Here is a 19,379-nt window from a genome sequence, read left to right on the forward strand (position 1 = left end):
TTGGTCTCCAGCACAACTTGCTCTGAAACAGGATGAAGCAATCACTGAAGTTGCCTCCCTCAGCTGGGGAGAGACAATTAGTTTCAGCAGTGACATTTCTCCTGTCATCAAAAGAGTTAGCTCCAAGAATCAGTTTGTCTTTTCCCATCATTAGGCAGCACAGCAAGACCAGGACAGGCATATCTTTATAAAATTAAGAGGCACCAAGTTGAACTGTTGCTACATCGGGAACTGTTAAAGAAGAAAGGGATAGGGTGTGGAAACACTTCTGAGTTTAGTAAGAGGAAGTGTAGTTAGATCTGAGATACTCTGTGTCCTCTTTGCCTCTGTTAACACCAGCAAGGTCTCCCAGGCCTCGGAGCTTTAAGGCAGGACTCTGGAGAAGAATAGCCAGCAGTAGATGAGGATCAAGTCAGGGGTTACTTAGCAAATTACCCCCTTATCAGTTCATTGAATTGGATAGTCTGCAGCCAAGGGTGCTGGTCAGCAAGGTCAGCTCATGTGGACGACTGAGCACAGCCACCCCCAGCAGTGGGCATTCCCCATCTCCTGGGCTGAGGCATGCACACCAGATGGAAATGTCCGTATCATCCTTGATGGGCACAGGAGGGAACTTCCTTCCTGCTGTGTTGTCAGAACAATCCTCTTCCTCCTCCTCTACCTGAAGGCATCATCTACTTGTTTACCATTTCTAGGCTCAGACATGGTTGTAAGGATTTGCTAAGGCCAGCAGCCAGCCAGCCTCTGCCACTCTCTGGAGAGGGAAACCAGCAGCGGCCACGCCTCCTGGGGACACAAAGAGTGACTTTTCCAAGATCACCTTTCATCTGAACCCCTTCAGAAATGTACTTTTAGATTGGATATCACGCCTTGTATTGCAAATTCTGATCCCATTGGCATTGCCCAGAGGGGCTGTCACAGATGCAGATTGCTCCCCTGCAGATATTTATACTTCGGCAGGTTAATGCTTTTCTTGTTGGTGTTGTTCTTGTACATATTGCCACTCTTAGGGAAATCACACAAATACTTGAAGGGTAACTGGAGGATTACCACCCTAGTGGCCCTCCAGTGAATCGGTTCCTCTTTGCCATTGTCTCACTGTCATTGTGCAAGATGTGGTGTGAAAGGTACTGAGCAGAGGGTGGTAATCACTGCTTTTGGCTGGGCTCCTGCTCATACTGCCCAGGATGCTGTTGGCTGCCATTGCTGCTGGCTCCTGTTTTGCCTAAGGAAAATCAAGGACCATGAGGACCATTTCCACAGAGCTGCTGTCCAGCCACACAGCTCCTGGCCTTTGTCACCGCAGTGTGCAACTCCTTTGATCAGTCCTTGGGTCTCTGCAGAAGATGTATGCAAGAGTTGCTTTCTGTTTTTTCCAGTCACGATGAACTTCCAAAATGTATCAGAGTAGCGCTGCTATGACATCGGCCTGGTCTCTCAACATCCTTGGATGCATCTCCTCTGGTCCAATGAGCTGATAAGGTTTGACCTTATCTAAAGTATCCCTGATCTGATCTTCATCCACTGCTGGGTCTCGCCTAGTGTTCGTCCTCTTAGACACCTGGAACTGGGAGACCTTGCTTGTGGAGTCAGAGGCAAAGAAGACAGAAAGAATCTCAGACCTATCAACATCTGCTCTTCCTGAATTCAGAAGTGGCCACACACAATCTTTGTTTCTTCTTTAACTCTTTCTGGAGAAGTAACAGCTCATCGTTATGGCCTTGAACTCCCATGCAAGTGTCAACTCTGGCAGAGCTCTGTTTTTTCTAAAACCAAGCACATTTCTGAATTCCTCCTTTGTTTCAGTCCTTATTATCAGCTCTCGTATGCTTCCTTTTTTCTGTGGAGCTTTCCCATAAGTCTTCTGTTTCCCCAAGATTCTCTCCTGATAGCTCTGCTTATTGTCCTGACTACTGACATGCACAGTCTCCTGCTTCAAAGACATTGTCCTGGAAGACCAGCTGTGCTGAGCTCTGCTGCCCTTCTATGCTGGTCACATGGGGTCCCCCAACAGAAGTCACAAGACTACGCCAAAATCTGATACTTTGAAGCACAGCATCTGCATTCTTCTGCTCTCATTCTCCTTGGGAGATTAGACTCCACTATTTCACGGTCATGACAGTCAAGGTTGATACTGGTTTTTTTCACCCTTGAAGCAGCTTTTCCTTCTTTTTGAGTAACAGATGAATATGAACATCACCAATATTGATCAGCCTGACAGGTGAGCTACAAAGATTGGTGTCCCAAGCTGTGTTTGAACAAGACCCCCCAGAAACCTCTAGGACAATTTGCATGCTGTTGTGGTTCCCTTCCAGTAAATGCCAAGGCAATTAAAGTCAGCAAAGGGACATTAACTCGTTCTTTATCACCACCAGAGTGTCACCCTTACCAGTCTCTCCTCTAACCCTCAACCACAAGTGCTCACCCAGCCTGTTCATCCCATAGAGGAGCTCCACACATCTAAGAATCTCCTTCACACATGGGACACCTCCTTCCTGATCTTTCTGACCTGTCTCTCCTGATCAACCTGTAGCCACCCATCACAGTCCCCAGTCATGTCAGCTGTCTCAACATGCTTCAGCTATTCTTCCCTCCAAGTGGGATGAAGAGATGGCCTGCAGGTCTCCAGCTCCTCCTCTCTGTGCCCCAGGCTGAGGCCATTGGTTCATGGCTGGGCTCCAGCACCTCAGCTGTGGCATGTCTGGGTGGAGAGCAGACTTACAGAAAGAAACCTGCTACCAAGGGCCCAAGGACTTGTGTGTGCAAAGGCTTTGCTTCAGAGCAGAGACATGCTGGAGGGGATGGCAGCTGGAAATGTAAAGGAGAAAGGAGGTGTCCACAAAGAGAGCAAACCCTGCTTTTGGCAAGGCCAGGAGAGGGGTATGCTCTCTGCTGTGGCTCTGCAGCCTTGAGGGACTGTGGTGGAGGTAAAGCTGATCTCAGGAAGGAAGAAGTGATGTTGAAAATGTCCTTGGGTGTGGACATCCTGCAATCCAGGCACACTGTGAAAATCACAGAATCATTGGTTGGAAAAGACCTCTAAGATCATCAAGTCCAACCATCAACCCAACAGCACCATGCCTGCTAAACCATGTCCCAGACTGCAATATCTACATGTTTTCTTGAACATGTCCAGGGATGGTGACTCAATCACCTCTCTGTGCAGCCTATTCCAATGTCTGACCACTCTTTCAGTGAAGAAATTATTCCTAATATCTAATATAAACCTTCCCTGATGCAACTTGATGCCATTGCCTCTCATCCTATCGCTTGTTACTTGGGAAAAGAGACCAGCATCTGCCTCAATACAACCTCCGTTCAGGCAGTTGTAGAGAACAATAAGTTCTCCCCTCAGCCTCCTCCAGACTAAACAGCCCCAGTTCTCTCAGTCGCTCCTCATCAGACTTGTTCTCTAGACCCTTCACCAGCCTCATTGCTCTTCTCTGCACACACTCTGGCAACTCAATGTCCTGCTTGCAGTGAGGGGCCCAAAACTGAACACAGTACTCGAGGTGTGGCCTCACCAGTGCTGAGTACAGGGCACGATCCTCTCCCTGCTCCTGCTGGCCACACTATTCCTGATCCAACCAGGATGCCGTTGGCCCTCTTGGCCACCTGAGCACACTGCTGGCTCATGTTCAGCCAGCTGTCGACCAAGACCCCAAGGTCCTTTTTTTCTGGGCAGCTTTCCAGCCACTCCTCCCCAAGCCTGTAGTGTTGCATGGGGTTGTTGTGACCCAAGTGCAGGACTCGGTACTTGGTCTTGCTGAACCTCATACAGCTGGCCTCGGCCCATTGATCCAGTCTGTCCACATCCCTCTGCAGAGCCTTCATAGTCTGAAGCAGATCAACACTCCCACCCAGCTTGGTGTCATCTGGAAACTTGCTGAGGGAGCACTCAGTCGCCTCATTCAGCTCATTGATAAAGATTTTAAACAAGACCGGACCCGAAAATGAGCCCTGGGAGACATCACTTGTGACTGACCACCAGCTGGATTTGGCACCATTCACCACCACTCTCTGCGCTCGGCTGTTCAGCCAGTTCTTTATCCAGCAAAGAGTACACCCATCAAAACCATGGGCAGCTGTTTTCTCCAGGAGGATGCTGTGGGGAACAGTGTCAAAAGCCTTACTAAAGTCCAGGTAGACGACAGCCACCGCCTTTCCCTCATCCACTGGGTGGGTCGCCTGGTCATAGAAGGAGATCAGGTTGGGGCCTGATCCCCTGGTTGTCACTCACATGCTCGGTGAGAGCACTCGGGATGAATGACTCCATGATCTTCACTAGCACCGAGGTCAGGCTGACAAGCCTATAGTTCCCAGGATCCTCCTTCTGGCCCTTCTTGTAAATGGGTGTTACAATGACAATCCTCCCGTCACCTGGGACCTCCCCTGTTTGCCAGGACATCATCAAGAGCCCGATCCATGATTGTACCATCGAGGGGATGGTTAAACAATGGGTGAGAGAAGATCCAGCAGAGTTTGAGAGGGAATGTCCTCAAGAGCAGACCCTGCTGTGATGTTCTTGATGGTCATGCACTGCCCTGTGTCCACTGGGTAGAGAAGGGACAGAAGTGTGTCACTGCAGTTGTGGTGTTCAGTCACTGGTCATCAGGCACCAAATCTGTGTGAGATGCCCTGGGTGGTGCCTGTCACACAACGAGTCTGAATGGAGATGGGGTTCCTGTGTAGGACCTGTGCTGTCCATGACAGGTGCATGCTGTTATCCTAGAGAGCTCTGGCATTTCAGATAGCACTGCAGGCCTGGATTTGTAAATGAAATGAAGATTCAGCTGCCCTGAATGAGGTTAGGCAATGAAAGGATGCACCTTAGACAAATGCAATTATACTTTTAAGACCATGTAGAAAATACAGCTCATAGAGAACACTTATCTCTCCCTGTACCACAGGACTCCATTTCATCATCTGATTACATCCTTAGGCAGCCTTGGACATAAGGAATAGTTACAGGTTCAGTTGTCTTAAATGTGGGCACCTTCTGTCATCTTTGCTGGCCAAAGGCCTATCCCACCAGCCTCCAGGAAGTTGCCCTCAGATGCTGCCCTGTCTCTATGAACTGCTCCATTAGAGCTTGCAGTTACCAGAATGCATCTTGATCACCTCTGGAACCAAACGTGTCACTAGGTGACTGTGTCTGAACATCTTCCTCCTGCCCTCCACCTCAAATAATTAGCAAGGGAACTGAGAAAAGGAGCTGCCATGCAGGTGCCTGTTTTGGTGCCCATCTGAACTGAGGCAAGAGGAATCCCACCTCCTGTGGGTTTTGTAGTGAGCATGAGAGAGACCTGAGTCCTTTTGTGGCCCCAGGACTTCAAACCCAGGATGAGATGCCTTGAATTATGAGGTTGAATCCATTCCCTCATTAGGCTTAAAGGAGATCCCTCCCTGTCACTTTCTGGTTTTCCTGTTCAATGATGGGGAAAGGAAAGATGACTTCTGTTTCTAACTTTCTCTAAGAGTTGAAATGACATTGCAGGAACGAAGTGTCTCTCCCCAGCTGAGGGAGGGAACACCAGTGATTGCTTCAGCCTGTTTCAATGCAAGTTGTCCTGGAGACCAAGAGACACCTCAAGGGAGCGAGCCCAGAGTGGTTAAAGAAAGTGCTGCCTTGTGCTGGTGCTCTGCTGCTGAGCTGGGCTGGGCTCCTGGGATGGAGGGAGCTCAAGGCAAGTGGGCAGCACTGCAGAGAGACAGCTGTGCCCAGGAGCAGCTCCTCTGCAAAGCCCAGCAGGGCTGAGGGCACTGCCTGCAGGCAGCGAGGGGAGAGGAGCGAGGCTGAGAGAGGTTAAAGGCAGCGTGGGCTGAGAGGATGCTGAGAGCTCACTGCGGGCAGGAATCTTTTCAGCCTTTGACATGGTAAGTCTCTGCATGAAGGGCAATGTGTGGGCACTTTGTGGAAAGATCTCCTCAAGCTGGCACACCCCACGTCCTACGGGATGGACCATGAGGAGTATCACAATTTACCGCATGTAGAAGATGAGGATGTGCTGCAAAGCAGGGACTGCCTGCTGCACCCTCAGAGGGACAGGCCATGACAGCTGCCTTCTCCCAGGGATGGCTGCAGGGTTGGGAAGGTGGATGTGCAGCCTGGACTGCCCCAAGCTGTCCTTCCGAGAAGGGTGTCTGCACCAACATGGGGCTGTGTGCTGGGGCAGGAACTCTGCTGCCTACCAGGGCCAGCACTCACCCTGCCCGGGGAGCTCCTCATGCGGTTTTGAGGAGAAGCTCTGGGTGGAATGATTGACCCCAGCAGGACAGGGTAGGATCCTTCTGCTGTTGAGAAAGAGCTGCATGGGTCAGGGCTGCTCACAGATCCAGATTAGCCCAGGATATTGAACAGGGGATAAGCGAAGAGGAAAGTCAAAGCAAGGATGACAATCCAGCTCTACAGCTACATGCCTAGTTCCCTCTGAGGATCTCAGGGACAGAGAGCAACTACCTGGCTATGTTTGAGTCTGGGATGTGTGCAGCTGGAGAAGTGTAGCAGTGTCCTGAGTGCCCGGCTGCCTCTGCCTCTTTCATGCAGAACCTCACTGTGTTTCTCCTTCTTGCTCTACTTGTCTGTGTTACTGAAGTTGTTCCCTTGCTCTCTCAGTCAGGCTCTCTGGGGATGGGAGTTTCAGCTGCAGAGTCAAGCTCTGATCTTGTGGGTCCTCCCATGCAGGTGAATGAGGTGTGTCAGCTGTGTCTAAGCTGTGGGGCTGTGGGCAGTGAAGTCTGTGAGCCCAGAGAACAAGTAATTTTTCCCAAAATCTGAAACCACCATTAGGACACATGGCTATCTTCCTGATGTGTCATTTCAAGATCTGAGCTGTCCTCAAGAGTGTAAATCTTTAACATAACACAACTGCGTTATCTGAAAACCCCAACGGAGAAGCGCAGAGATGCTATGCCTGACCGAGGAAATGCTCTTGGGTTGGTGAACTGAGCTGCAGGTGTCCTTGATTAGAAGTGATGTGCTGAGACCACAGGAAAGGGTGACATGTTAGATGGTCTGCTGTGGATTCCTCTGCTCTCAGCAGTGTCTGGTGGCTTTTCAGGATAACACGGGAGTGCGATCACTCTTGATCCTAGAACGGTGCAAGCCCATGGCAGCTGGGCAGCCCTGTTCTCCCTGAGCACAACAGAAATGCTGAGGATTTCTGAGATCCAAGAACATTCCCCAGGTGAGATGAGGGGAGCTGTCAAAAAACCCCAAACCTTTCAAACTGCCTTCTGCTATCCCAGTTCTTTAGGACAGGGAGTGCAGGTGCTGGCCAGCCCTTTTGAAGTTAGGAGCAGTTTCATCTGACAAAAACCCAGACAGGTCCCCTCCTATGCCACGCTCATGAACCTACATCTGCAGAGCAAGGCTGACTCCTTAACAGCCCGTGGGAAGAGGTCTTTCTCCTCACAGCACATTCAGCAAGCACCAATCAAAGCTTCAGTCACAGAGATGAAGAAAAATCTGACAGAAAGAGAAAAGAAGGGGTGTGTAGCAGGGGAAGGGTCTAAAAGAAGAGGCTCAGAGAACAATCTCCTGAACTGTCACTGTCTTTTCCTCTTTGGATTGAGTTTCTATTGCCAGAGGGACCAAATGTCCAATGGCAGCTCTGTCACTGAGTTCACACTCCTGGCATTTGCAGACACACGGGAGCTGCAGCTCTTGCACTTCTGGCTCTTCCTGGCCATCTACCTGGCTGCCCTCCTCAGCAACGGCCTCATCATCACTGCCATAGCCTTTGACCACCACCTCCACACCCCCATGTACTTCTTCCTCCTCAACCTCTCCCTCATCGACCTGGGCTCCATCTCCACCACTGTCCCTAAATCCATGGCCAATTTCCTCTGGGACACCAGGACCATCTCCTATGCAGGATGTGCTGCCCAAATCTTTCAGTTTATCTTCTTGGTTGGAGCGGAGTATTGTCTTCTCACCATCATGGCCTACGACCACTACATTGTCATCTGCAAACCCCTGCACTATGGGACCCTCCTGGGCAGCAGAACTTGTGTCCACATGAGAGCAGCTGCCTGGGGCAGTGCTTTTATCAATGCTCTCCTGCACACTGCCAATACTTTTTCCATACCTCTTTGCCAAGGCAATGCTGTGGAGCAGTTCTTCTGTGAAATCCCCCAGATCCTCAAGCTCTCCTGCTCACACTCCTACCTCAGGGAAATTGGGCTTCTTGGGGTTAGTGTTTCTTTAGTATTTGGGTGTTTTGTTCTCATTGTGCTGTCCTATGTGCAGATCTTCAGGGCCGTGCTGAGGATCCCCTCTGAGCAGGGACGGCACAAAGCCTTTTCCACGTGCCTCCCTCACCTGGCTGTGGTCTCCCTGTTTATCAGCACTGGCATATTTTCCTACCTGAAGCCCCCCTCTATCTCCTCCCCATCCCTGGACCTGCTGGTGTCTTTCCTCTACTCAGTGGTTCCTCCAGCGGTGAACCCCCTTTTCTACAGCATGAGGAACCAGGAGCTCAACGGCGCCCTGAAGAACCTCATTCTGTCAGTGTTCTTTTAGCAGCAATAAGCTGCCCCATGTCTCTTCACAAAAGATTTTTGATGTGTCTGGGGAACCTCCTCTGCTTTGTGCATTTTTCCTGTGATAATTCTCTTTCTCCAGCAATGTCTGCATCCATTCCACTGCTGCAGAGACATGAACACAGTCTGTCTGACCTAGAGGCACATGTGTCTGTCACAATGGTACAGCTGTCATCCACTGTAAAATCTCTCTAATAAAAGGGGATTTTCATTGTGCCAGTGTCTGGAGGTTGGGCTCTTCTTCCATGACTGAGATCAGGAACAGCCTGAAGAAATTGCCCTCACAAGGTTGTGCTGCTTTGCTGGGTTTTTGTACGGGCTGTGGGGTGGAGGACATGGGATGCTGTGATAGGGAGTGGAACTGGAGTGAGCTTTCACTGGTGACCTGACCACAGGTTTATCAATAGTCTTTTCTGCATGGCCACTTCCCTCCTTCTGCTGGGCTCAGTGCCTGCACAGAGGGAATAGGCAGCCCTGCTCGACTTCTCTCCTTGTCTAGACCCTGGCAAACTGCGGAACAGGGATGTCTGTAAAGCCCCACAAGGCATGCGGATAGGACTGGGTAGGTTCCAGGACCTGGAGGGGGGGTATCTCAAGTAGAAGGCGCACAAGGGGGACAGGTCACAAGGAGGTGTCTTGGCAATCACCCACGATAAACTTTCCTCACAGCGAATACACCCTTTACCATGCTGAGCTCGAGCAGTGGGTCCATGGGGCCATGTGTGGGACAGTGGGGCTGGGCTGGGACTGGCCAGGCATTGACAGGGGTCACAAAGCAACGGCCATGGGGTAACCACCTAAAATTGGTGGCTGCAAGAACAGTTACGAGCAAGGAGAAGAGATTCATATTTCAGATCCCCAATGCAGGAATGGTATTGGCGAGCTGGAGAGGGTTTAGCAAAGGGCCCTTGGGACAGCCAGGGACTGGACCACTTGGCCTGTGAGGAGAGGCTGAGGGAGCTGGGCTTGTCCAGCCCAGAGAGGAGAAGGCTGAGGGGGACCTTATCCCAGCCTGCCAGTACCTATGAGGAGGACACGGAGAATACAGGGCCTGTATCTTCTGCATGGTGCATGGTGGGAGGACAAAAGACAGTATGGGGAAGGTGAAAGAGGAGACGTTCAGGCAGGACAGAGGACAATATTATTCCCCAGGGGCTCAGCCAAGTTCTGGAACAGGCCACCCTGAGAAGTTGGGCAGTCTCTGTCCTTGGGGGTTTTTGAAACTCAGACTGAACCAAGCCTTGAACTACGTGGTCTGACCCTGTTTCTGACAGGTTGCACTGCAGACTTCCTGAGGTGCCTTCAACGTCAGTTCTCTTACCATCCTACGATGTCTGGCCCTTTTTCTACCTGGAGCAGAGCAGATGTTTGTTGCGTATATATCCCCCTGTGCTGTAAGTGACCATCTAAACCAACATCTAAGGCACCTCAGCATGACTCGCTTTGGGCAAAGACTGAGGATGCCTCTGCAGGGAAATTTTTAGGCCATGAGGCTCTGTTCAAGACACCAGAAGGTCTTGTTTTAATGTCTGTAGGCCTGACAGATGTCAGTTAATAACAATGAAAATTCATTCAAGAAGGACAGAAGACAAAGAGCAAAAGCAAAGAGATGTATCAACACACTTACGGAATATTCCGTTGTTCATTTCAGGTAAGCTGTCCCATCTATGTCACCTCCCAACCACTGGCCCACCCTGAGCTAACCAGCTTTGGGGTGGTTGGAGAGACAGCCTTCACGCGGTGTGAGCACTGCTCAGTAATAGCCAAAAGACTGGTGCGTGATCAACGGCGTTCTTAGCCACAAGTCCAAGCACAGCAGCATGTGGGCTGCTGTGGGGAAACTGAACTCTGTCCCAGCCAGACCCAGAACAGTGGTGTTCAGGAGTCTCTTCCAGTCTGTGATATTCTATGACGCAATGAATTTTTTCTTTGGAAAACTCTCAGAAGACAGAACAGAAAGCAGAAGAATAAAAAGCAGGGAGGCAGAAGCAAATATAAAAAATGAACAAGTCTAAATAGAGCAGTTCCTCTGAGGAACATTTCTCCACTCCAAATGTTGGTAGTAAATCTTTTAGATAATTTTAAGGAGACAAGTTTATTTTTATCTGCTCAGGAACTGGGCCCCAGTGAGGGTCATGATCAGGTACAATACCATGTGGACAATTGTTTTTAAGGAACTCACAATCCAGTAGGGAATCAATCGCTGTGAAGACCACTGTGAGCCCACTGCTGCCTCTGGTGGTCATTGACCAACAGCAAGGCACACAGCTGAGAAGGGGACCCTGACGTCACGTCTTTCTGAAGCACCTGATAGGTCAGCCCTTGGCTCGTGGTGGGGAGATGTGTTTTTAACCTCCCCTCTGCCAGTGTCTGTGACAGGCCAGCAGCAGGCACCTGGCTGGCACAGTGACTGGGAGACCCCCTCTGCCGAGGGACCCCGGCTCACTCTAGGAAAAGGGCTGACAGTTTGGATGTCGTGTCTCTTCTGTCCAAGCACATGATGGGACAGCAGCAGGCACACAGCTTGGGTGTGTCTATTGGAGAAGCTGAAAGTCTGGCAGCCTTGGGAGATGGTGGGGAGGCTACTCCTTGGGGGTTAAATGAAAGGCCTCAAGAAGGCTGGTGGGTTGGGATGCTTCTTGATGGATTGTTTCCAAGATGACAGAGCTTTCCTTGGAGGTAGGAAACACCAGGGGATAGCAACACTGACACACAGTGCAACTTGACAGGTGGACGCTGGACATGCGGAAAAAGAAATGTCACTCAGTGGGTAGTGCTGTAGTGCTGTGGTATAAGAAGTAAACCTGAAGGAGGATGAGATCAGTCCATCTCTTTGTGTTTCAAGGAACAGAGCGTGAGGGTGGACAGACACCAGTGACTGGATGGAAATGGCAGGGTGAGAGCAAGGTGAGGAGGTGAGATGGGTGTCTGCAGCCTGCAGGGAAACACAAGCAGCTGTGGGACAGCGTAGGACAAGCTGTGGAGGAGATAGCAAAGGACCCTGGCAAGGTTGGCACTTGCCAAGAGAACCCAAGGCTTTGTCCCCTTGGCTATTTCAGGTGTCTCTGCCACCAAGGCCTCTGAGGAGACCTGTTGTCCTAAGGCACTGGAGGAGGGCTCATTGCCTCCTTGCACAGCCCCAGGAAGGCAGGGAACTGTCACCCCATTGGCCTTCCCTCAGCATCACCCACCCCACCTCCCACTGCCCCAGCAAGAGCCCTGAGCAAGGCCTGAGGGACAGGATCTGCCTTGCCAGGGGCTGGGGCTCAGCCCTTGGCCTTTCTGCTTCACCAGGCACACCCAGGGTGTTCTCAGCATCTGAGCTGCCTGCACCTTCCCTTTGCTGCCTGCCATCATGGCCTCCAGTTCTCTGCTCTAACGAGCCCCTGGGGAGGCTTTGCTGGTAATGGTCCTCAGTGGGACTCAGCAATGCTTCAGGGTACTCAGGATGTTTTCCTCCTCATTTTCAATTGTGGAAAGGTTTGTGAAATCTCCTCTCAGTACCCAAGCTTCAAGGACTCAGCTCAGACACTCCATGGGGCTCATTACAGTGAAGAAAGCCCTAACAAACTATGCCTCTTCTTGTAGTTTTCTTCCAGTCTGATACAGTTTATTAGAGAGGTTTCCTAATATATTTATGGAGAAAGATTTCAAAAAGCTTCTAAGAAAAACGTCTTTTCATTTTAAAGAGGTGTAGTTTATCATCTTGGAGTTTCGATAAGTGGTGACAGCAGCATTCTCTGACTAATATTAATGCAGGGTCTCTCCTCAGGAGGTCTGGCTTGGTTGCAGAAGCTGTTTCTTGAGGTCTGACACAGTGTGGACAACTTTGCTTCACGCCTCCCCAACCCCAGCATTTCTCTCCTTGGGGCCACTTGGGACTCGCATCCCTTTTCCTTACATCAGCCTTCTCCAAGGAGCTCTGCAGCTGCCTGTTACAGCTCCTTTGCACCTGTTCCCTCCTGCTTTCCTTGGAGAACTGGCTGCACACAGGCACAGAGGGATACTTTCCCTTTTTGAACAAACAAAATAATACTGAGAAATCCAAAATTTTGCATAAAACACCCTCCTCCACTCTATGCCAAGTACAAGCTGCCACCAGAGACTTTCACCTCCTCAAAACACAATCACGCATGAAATGTTTTACACAGAAAGACAATTATAAAATAAACACACTTAAAGAGTTGGGTAAAGGCAGAATTAGGCCAACTACTTAAATATGGGCAAGCTTTTAACTCTCCCAAGCTCAAATCAGCAACTGGATTGTGGAGAGATGTCTGAGTTATCAAAGAGCAAGGGGAAGGGAAATCTAGCGGGCAATCACAAGTGTATATATATGCAGATGTGCTGCTGGAAAGGTGACTTCAGCCATGGTCAAAGTAGTTTGGACTGGTGGAAATACGTGACAGATGACGGACATTAAATGCACAGCCTAATAGAGAGCTCTGACAATGCAAATGTTGTGGAAGGTGAACAGGTCTCCTCTTGCTATTAATGCACATCCTGGAACCTTCTCATTTTCATCTCATCAGATAACACTGATATTTTATTTAAAAAATTCACCTGTTTCAGCTGATGAGGTCATACTTATAGTTTTAAACATGTGTAAAAATTTCTCAGGTTTTCAGGCAGTGCTCCGCTGTCTGACCATAAGCATGGAGTGCTCCGTCCCGAGGACGCGGTGTCTCTGCAGTCTCTGCCTGAGACAGTCAGCTGAGCAGTTACGGCTGAGCAGTGCTTGCACAGCATCAAGGCTTTGTGGCTTCTGATGCTGCCCTATGAGCAAGTAGACTGGGGGTGCCCCAGAAGCTGGGAAGGGACGTAGCTGGGACAGCTGTCCCCATGTGACCAGAGGGGTATTCCATACCTTTTGACGTCATGAGTCAGCGAGGGACTGCATGGGACTTAGCTCTCCACCAAGGTTAAACCACAACATCCATCCATCGTGGCAGGCTCAGACATGACTGGTTGAGGAGCAACCTCAAGGAGGAGGCTTTGGACATTACACAGGATGCCATAGCAGCCAGTGGTGCTAAACAGGGAGGAGTGTGGCCACCAAGACAAGGGCCGTTCTTGTCCATCTTGGCTCCGCGCTGCTGTGGCCACTTCTGGACTAGTGTGTCCCAGTGTGGGGCTCTGCATTCTGGAGGAATGGGAAGAAACTGTGACATGGCCAGAGAAAGTCTGCCGAGATAGGCTTAGGGATCATGTGCGGAGACGTTGTCTCAAAAATGGGATTGTTTCCCCGGTGTGCAGTACATCAATTTAGACGCAGAGCAGAGGTATTGTCTTTATCGCATGTTTGCGCAGATACCGGTGCTGGGTGACAAATCCACAAAGCTAGCACACTGCTCAGCAGAGTCACAACGACTATATACTCTTACAAAACCAAAGGAATTACTTGTCACATTCTGACTGGCTCATTGCGTTACATGCTTATCTTAGAAGTATACTCCTTCCTTACTAAACTGTGCACGCTCTTACTCTGGGGGGGTGCAGACTTTTTGGTTCTGAATTGAGTCGGTGGTCACGATCTCCCCCTGCCGCTATTACCTTTTTCCTAGTCACCCTCGATCTTTGTTAAATTCATGCTTCTTCAGCAGTCATCCAGCTTTTGGCGCCTTCTGGGCTGGCTGTTCCCCTTTTATCTGTCTGTTAGCTCCTCTCCAAGGGCATTATTGTTGGCAAGGCATGCACTGTCTATACAAAGTAGTCAGGCCTAAAATTGAACAGTGTCACTAGGACCTAAACATTATTATACCCTAAATATTTCTGCCGGATATCAGAAAGGCTGAGAGACCTGAGCTTCATTAACCTGGTGATGTGGAGGCCGAGGGAAGAATAGTAGGACGTCAAGACAACTTCAAAGTCTCTTTCTGAGATGATAGAATTGTTTCTTTGGGTAGTGTGAAACAACATGAGAAAGGACAGCCATCAGAAACTGCAGCCTAAGAGGTCCAGAGTGGACCTAAGGATAAAGAGATGTCACTCTGATGATAGTGCTCTTGTGCAAAAAAGTCACCAAGAGGGAGTCTGGATCAGCCCATGGCTTTGTGTTTCAAGGACCATCTGGTGAGAATGGAGAGACATCAGTACAGGTAGTGACATACTAGGGTGAGAACAAGGGGCATTGGGTGTCTGCAGCCTGCAGGGCAACAGGCACAGGCATGGGACAGCATAGAGCGGCCTGCGGTGGAGATGGCCAAGGGCGCTGGCAAGGCTGAGAGGCAATGACAGAACCCAGGTCTTTGTCTCCCTGACTAAGGCAGGTTTCTCTGCAACCCAGGCCTAGGAGGAGATAAATCGTGCTTGTGGCAACAGGACCTCATTGCCTCCTTGCACCCACGCTGGGGAGGCCAGGGGATGTCACACCATTTGACTTCACTTGTGATGGACTCCCCACAACCCCAGGAAGAGCCCTGAGTCACAAGTGAGGGACAGGATCTCCCTTCCCTAGAGATGGGTGTCAAGGCTTGGCCAGCAATTATATTCAAAAAAACCCAGCAGTTTTCTCAGCATCAGAGGTGCCTGTGCTTTGCCTTTAACAACCTGTGATCACGGCCTCCAGTTATCTGCTCTGAAGAGTCTGTGTCAGTAGTGGCCCTCAGTGAGATCCATTAATACTTGAGGGTACTTTGGGATTCATTTCTCACGTGGACTTCTGGAAGCGAAGGCACTTCTGGTGGCGACAGGAGAAATGCCACTGCTGAAGCTAAGTGTCTCTCCCAGCTGAGAGAGCAGCTGAGAGAGCAAACAGCAGTGATTCCTTCAGCTTGTTTCACAGCAAGTTGTCCTGGAGACCAAAAGACACCTCGAGGGAGCCCAGAGTGGGTAAAGAAAGTGCTGCCATGGGGGCAGGTCCTCTTCTGCTGAGCTGGGCTGGGCTCCTGGGATGGAGGGAGCTCATGGCAAGTGGGCAGCACTGCAGAGAGACAGCTGTGCCCAGGAGCAGCTCCTCTGCAAAGCCCAGCAGGGCTGAGGGCTCTGCCTGAAGGCAGCAAAGGGAGAGGAGCGAGGCAGAGAGAGGTTAAAGGCAGTGTGGGGTGGGAGGATGCTGAGAGGTCTCTGACAGAGAAAGTTTCACAGTCCGTAACATGGTAAGTCTCTGGCTGTAGGACAAAGCAGGTGCCATTCCTGGAGGGATCTCCTAAAGCTGCTGCATCCCACGGTTTACAGGGTCTGTCAGGATGTCTCCCCCAGTATCTCTGTTTTAGAGCAGAAGATTGTGTTCCAGAGCAGGGCTTCCCTGCTGTCCTGTCAGGGGGACAGGGCATGACGGCTGCCTTCTGCTGGCGATGACAACAGGGATTGTGCAGCCAGAGGTGCCCAGGGCTGTCCCTCAGAGCAGAATCCCTTCACTTCAGGGGTCTTTGTGCTGCCTTCCAGGGTCAGCCCTCAGGCTGCCCAGGAGCTCCCCATGCCACTTCAGGGAGAAGCTGTGGGTGGAAGGAGTGACCTCGACAGGGCAGGGTCCTTCTGCTGTCGAGAGGGTGTTGTGTGGGTCAGGGCTGCTCCCAGATCTGGATTAGCACTAGGAAACTGCCGAGGGAGTGTTTCAAGAGGAAGTTCAGGGTAGGATCTACTATAAGGATCAAGAATTTTTCCAACTTCGTGTTTTCAGTTTCCTACCCTGAGGGCAGGGGACAGGAGGAGGGGTGGGGGGGGGAGGAAAGAGATGTAGAAAAGGACCTTTCGGGCTTGAGGAAGTCACTGAGACACCTCAGCTGTATCTTTGAGTAATCAGTACGTCTGCTAGGATTCTCCTAAAGTGCCTTCAGTCACTCCTCTTCCTACGGACAGCAGCATCATCACCTTTTCTGGACTCATCAGTGTATTCTACACTTTTGAGCCTCCAAATAGGAACATGCAGGCAACCAGTGCCCTGCAAACAGACAGACTTCCATAGGGCCAGAGTGAGTGCACAGAGGTTGGGACAGGGAAACATCTCCCAGGAGGAAAATCTCCAGGCAGCAGGGATGTGACCAGGGAATGAGAGGAAATGAAAAGCAGCAATGTGTCGGGAAGAGGATTTCAGAAATCTCCATACGAACTCCTCCTGTGCAGAGCCCTTCCTCTGAGCAAGACCCCTTGCCTCCTCTCCCACCCACCAAAGCCTCTGTCCTTGGGGCTGTGGGGTCCAAGGCATGAGCCACCTCCTGTGAAGCCAGAGCTCCAGCAGACTTTTGGTGCAGCTCTCCACCCCTCTGGCCATTTTTCTGTCCAGAGCACAGGGGCTGTGAGCAGATGTCTGGCAACGCTTGTGTGTGGGAGGTGGCGTGCGACCGCTCTTCAAATCAGAAAGGTGCAAGCCCACCTCTGCTGGGCACAAGACGAGGGACAGACCAGCTCCCCTCACTCTGCACTAAGCCGCAGGCAATCCTCTTGCCTTGCAGGACTCGCTCTGTTCTCCCCAACTGCTGCAGAAATGCTGTGCGTTTCTGAGATCCAAGCACCAAACAGAGATGAGATAAAGGGAGTCATAAAGAAACCTCAAATCTATCCAACTGCCTTCTGCTACCCCAGATTTCTTACTGCTGGGAGTGCAGAGGCGGACAAGCCCTGCTGCATCAGGAGCAGTTGCATGTGACAAGGCTGAACACCAGGACTGACCCCTGTCTTCACCCTTCCCATGAACCCACCACTGCAGAGCAGGGCTGGCTCCTTGGGAGGCAGTGTGCAGAGGTCCTGCTTCTCATGGAACATTGAGACAGCACAAACATGGGTCCAAGCCACAGAGCCAAAGGAAGGTCTTGTAGGACAGGAAAAACTCTTAGTGTGTGTATGCGTACCAGGGAGAGTGTTATACTGGGAAATGGCTTTGATTTTTTCTCAGAAAAGTCTATTCCAACTTGCTGTTTTTACTCCTCAGACAGTGCTCCATGCTCAGGGGAAGCAAATGCTCAACAGCAGCTTCATCACACAGTTCCTCCTCCTGGCATTCGCAGACACCCGGGAGCTGCAGCTCTTGCACTTCTGGCTCTTCCTGGCCATCTACCTGGCTGCCCTCCTTAGCAACGGCCTCATCATCACCGCCATAGCCTGCGACCACGGCCTCCACACCCCCATGTACTTCTTCCTCCTCAACCTCTCCATCTTTGACCTGGCCTCCATCTCTACCACTGTCCCCAAAGCAATGTCAGATTCCCTCTGGGATACCAGGGCCATCTGCTATGCAGGATGTGCTGCCCAGGTCTTTTTCTTTCTCTTCTTGATGACAGCAGAGTATTCTCTCCTCACCATCATGGCCTACGACCGCTATGTTGCCATCTGCAAACCCCTGCACTATGGGACCCTCCTGGGCAGCAGAGCTTGTGTCCACATGGCAGCAGCTGCCTGGGGCAGTGCTTTGCTCAATGCTCTCCTGCACACTGCCAATACATTTTCCATACCCCTCTGCAAGGGCAATGCTGTGGAACAGTTCTTCTGTGAAATCCCCCAGATCCTCAAGCTCTCCTGCTCACACTCCTATCTCAGGGAAGTTGGGCTTCTTGGGGTTAGTCTTTCTTTAGCTTTTGGGTGTTTTGTTTTCATTGTTCTGTCCTATGTGCAGATCTTCAGGGCTGTGCTGAGGATCCCCTCTGAGCAGGGACGGCACAAAGCCTTTTCCACGTGCCTCCCTCACCTGGCCGTGGTCTCCCTGTTTATCAGCACTGGTATGTTTGCATATCTGAAGACCCCCTCCTTCTCTTCCCCATCCCTGGATGTGGTGGTGGCTGTTCTGTACTCAGTGGTTCCTCCGGCAGTGAACCCCCTCATCTACAGCATGAGGAACCAGGAGCTCAAAGATGCCCTGAAGAAGCTCATTCAATCAGCAGTCTTTCAGCAGCAGTAAGCTCCTCATGTCTCTTCCCAAGTCATTTCCAATGTTTACCGGGACCTCCTGTGCCTTGGGCATTTGATCTGTGACAATTCCATTTCTCCAGGAATGTCTGCATCCCCTCCACTTCTCCAAAGACGTGAACTTAACCTTTCTGACCCAAAGGCTTTAGCACATGTATCTGGCACGACGGTAGAGGTTGCCTCCCATGTCACATCTCTGTAATTAAAGGGGATTTCCTCAGTGGCAGTTTCTGCAGGTTGGGTTCTTCTTCCAAAGCTGACATCAGGAACAGACTGAGGAAACTGCTACCACGAGGCCTTGCTGCTGAGCAGGGCTTCTTTGTGGGGTGAGGTGTATGTAGGGTGATGCATTGGGTAATGAGACTTGGGCTGAGCTTTCACTTGTTGCTGCCCAGTGCTCCTGGAGATGGTGACAGCAGCCGGGATCTGCCTGGGACAGTCTCGAAGTGGGTCCCAAGCAGCACAGCCTGGTGGCTCTGCAGAGGAGAGCCTTGAGCTTGGGGTCCTGCAGCAAGCATGGGAAGGGGCAGAAGCATCTGATGATGAAAGGAAAAACTCTCGTCTTGGGACTCTGTCTTGGGGCAGGCTGCTCTGTCACTGGAGCAGCAGGAGCAACCAAAGGAGTCCCAGGGCCAGGAACCTTGTGCTGGGGAGAGGGTCTGGCACAGAGGGGCTGCCTGCATGGACACATAAGGAACTCTCGGAGACAACAAGAGGGGAAACATGGAGACACTGGCCTGTGTCTCCTCATGTCACCAGCCCTAGGGCTGATGGGGGAGGCTGACCCCACTCTCTGAGCTCCAAGAGCTGCATTGTCCGTCAGAGAGGCTTGGGCTGTGGGGTGAGAGCTCAGAGCTCTGCAGCACCATGAGGCCAGGGCAGCCTGGGCTACCGTGCTGTGCTGTGCTCTGGACAAGGCAGAGGAGTTGGAGAGATCTAAGGAGGGTCTGGCCTGGGCTGAAAAATTCCCAGAAAATACAGAAGTTAGATGAGCT

General features: G+C 51.0%; 2 protein-coding genes across 2 annotated transcripts; both read left to right on the plus strand.

Annotated features, from left to right (window-relative positions):
* Positions 1-5,558: 5,558 nt before the first annotated feature.
* On the plus strand, positions 5,559-8,524 carry LOC142364831 (olfactory receptor 14A16-like). Its single transcript, XM_075444952.1, has 4 exons — positions 5,559-5,637; positions 5,896-5,990; positions 6,686-6,694; positions 7,418-8,524. The coding sequence occupies exons 1-4, from the start codon at positions 5,559-5,561 to the stop codon at positions 8,522-8,524; spliced, it is 1,290 nt and encodes a 429-aa protein (XP_075301067.1).
* Positions 8,525-17,356: 8,832 nt separating this feature from the next.
* LOC142364832 (olfactory receptor 14J1-like) lies at positions 17,357-18,376 on the plus strand. Its single transcript, XM_075444953.1, has one exon. It carries the CDS (start codon positions 17,357-17,359, stop codon positions 18,374-18,376), a length of 1,020 nt encoding a protein of 339 aa, XP_075301068.1.
* The last annotated feature ends 1,003 nt before the right edge of the window (positions 18,377-19,379 follow it).

The sequence above is a fragment of the Opisthocomus hoazin genome, chromosome 29 (genome assembly GCF_030867145.1).
Source record: "Opisthocomus hoazin isolate bOpiHoa1 chromosome 29, bOpiHoa1.hap1, whole genome shotgun sequence".
NCBI lineage: Eukaryota > Metazoa > Chordata > Aves > Opisthocomiformes > Opisthocomidae > Opisthocomus > Opisthocomus hoazin.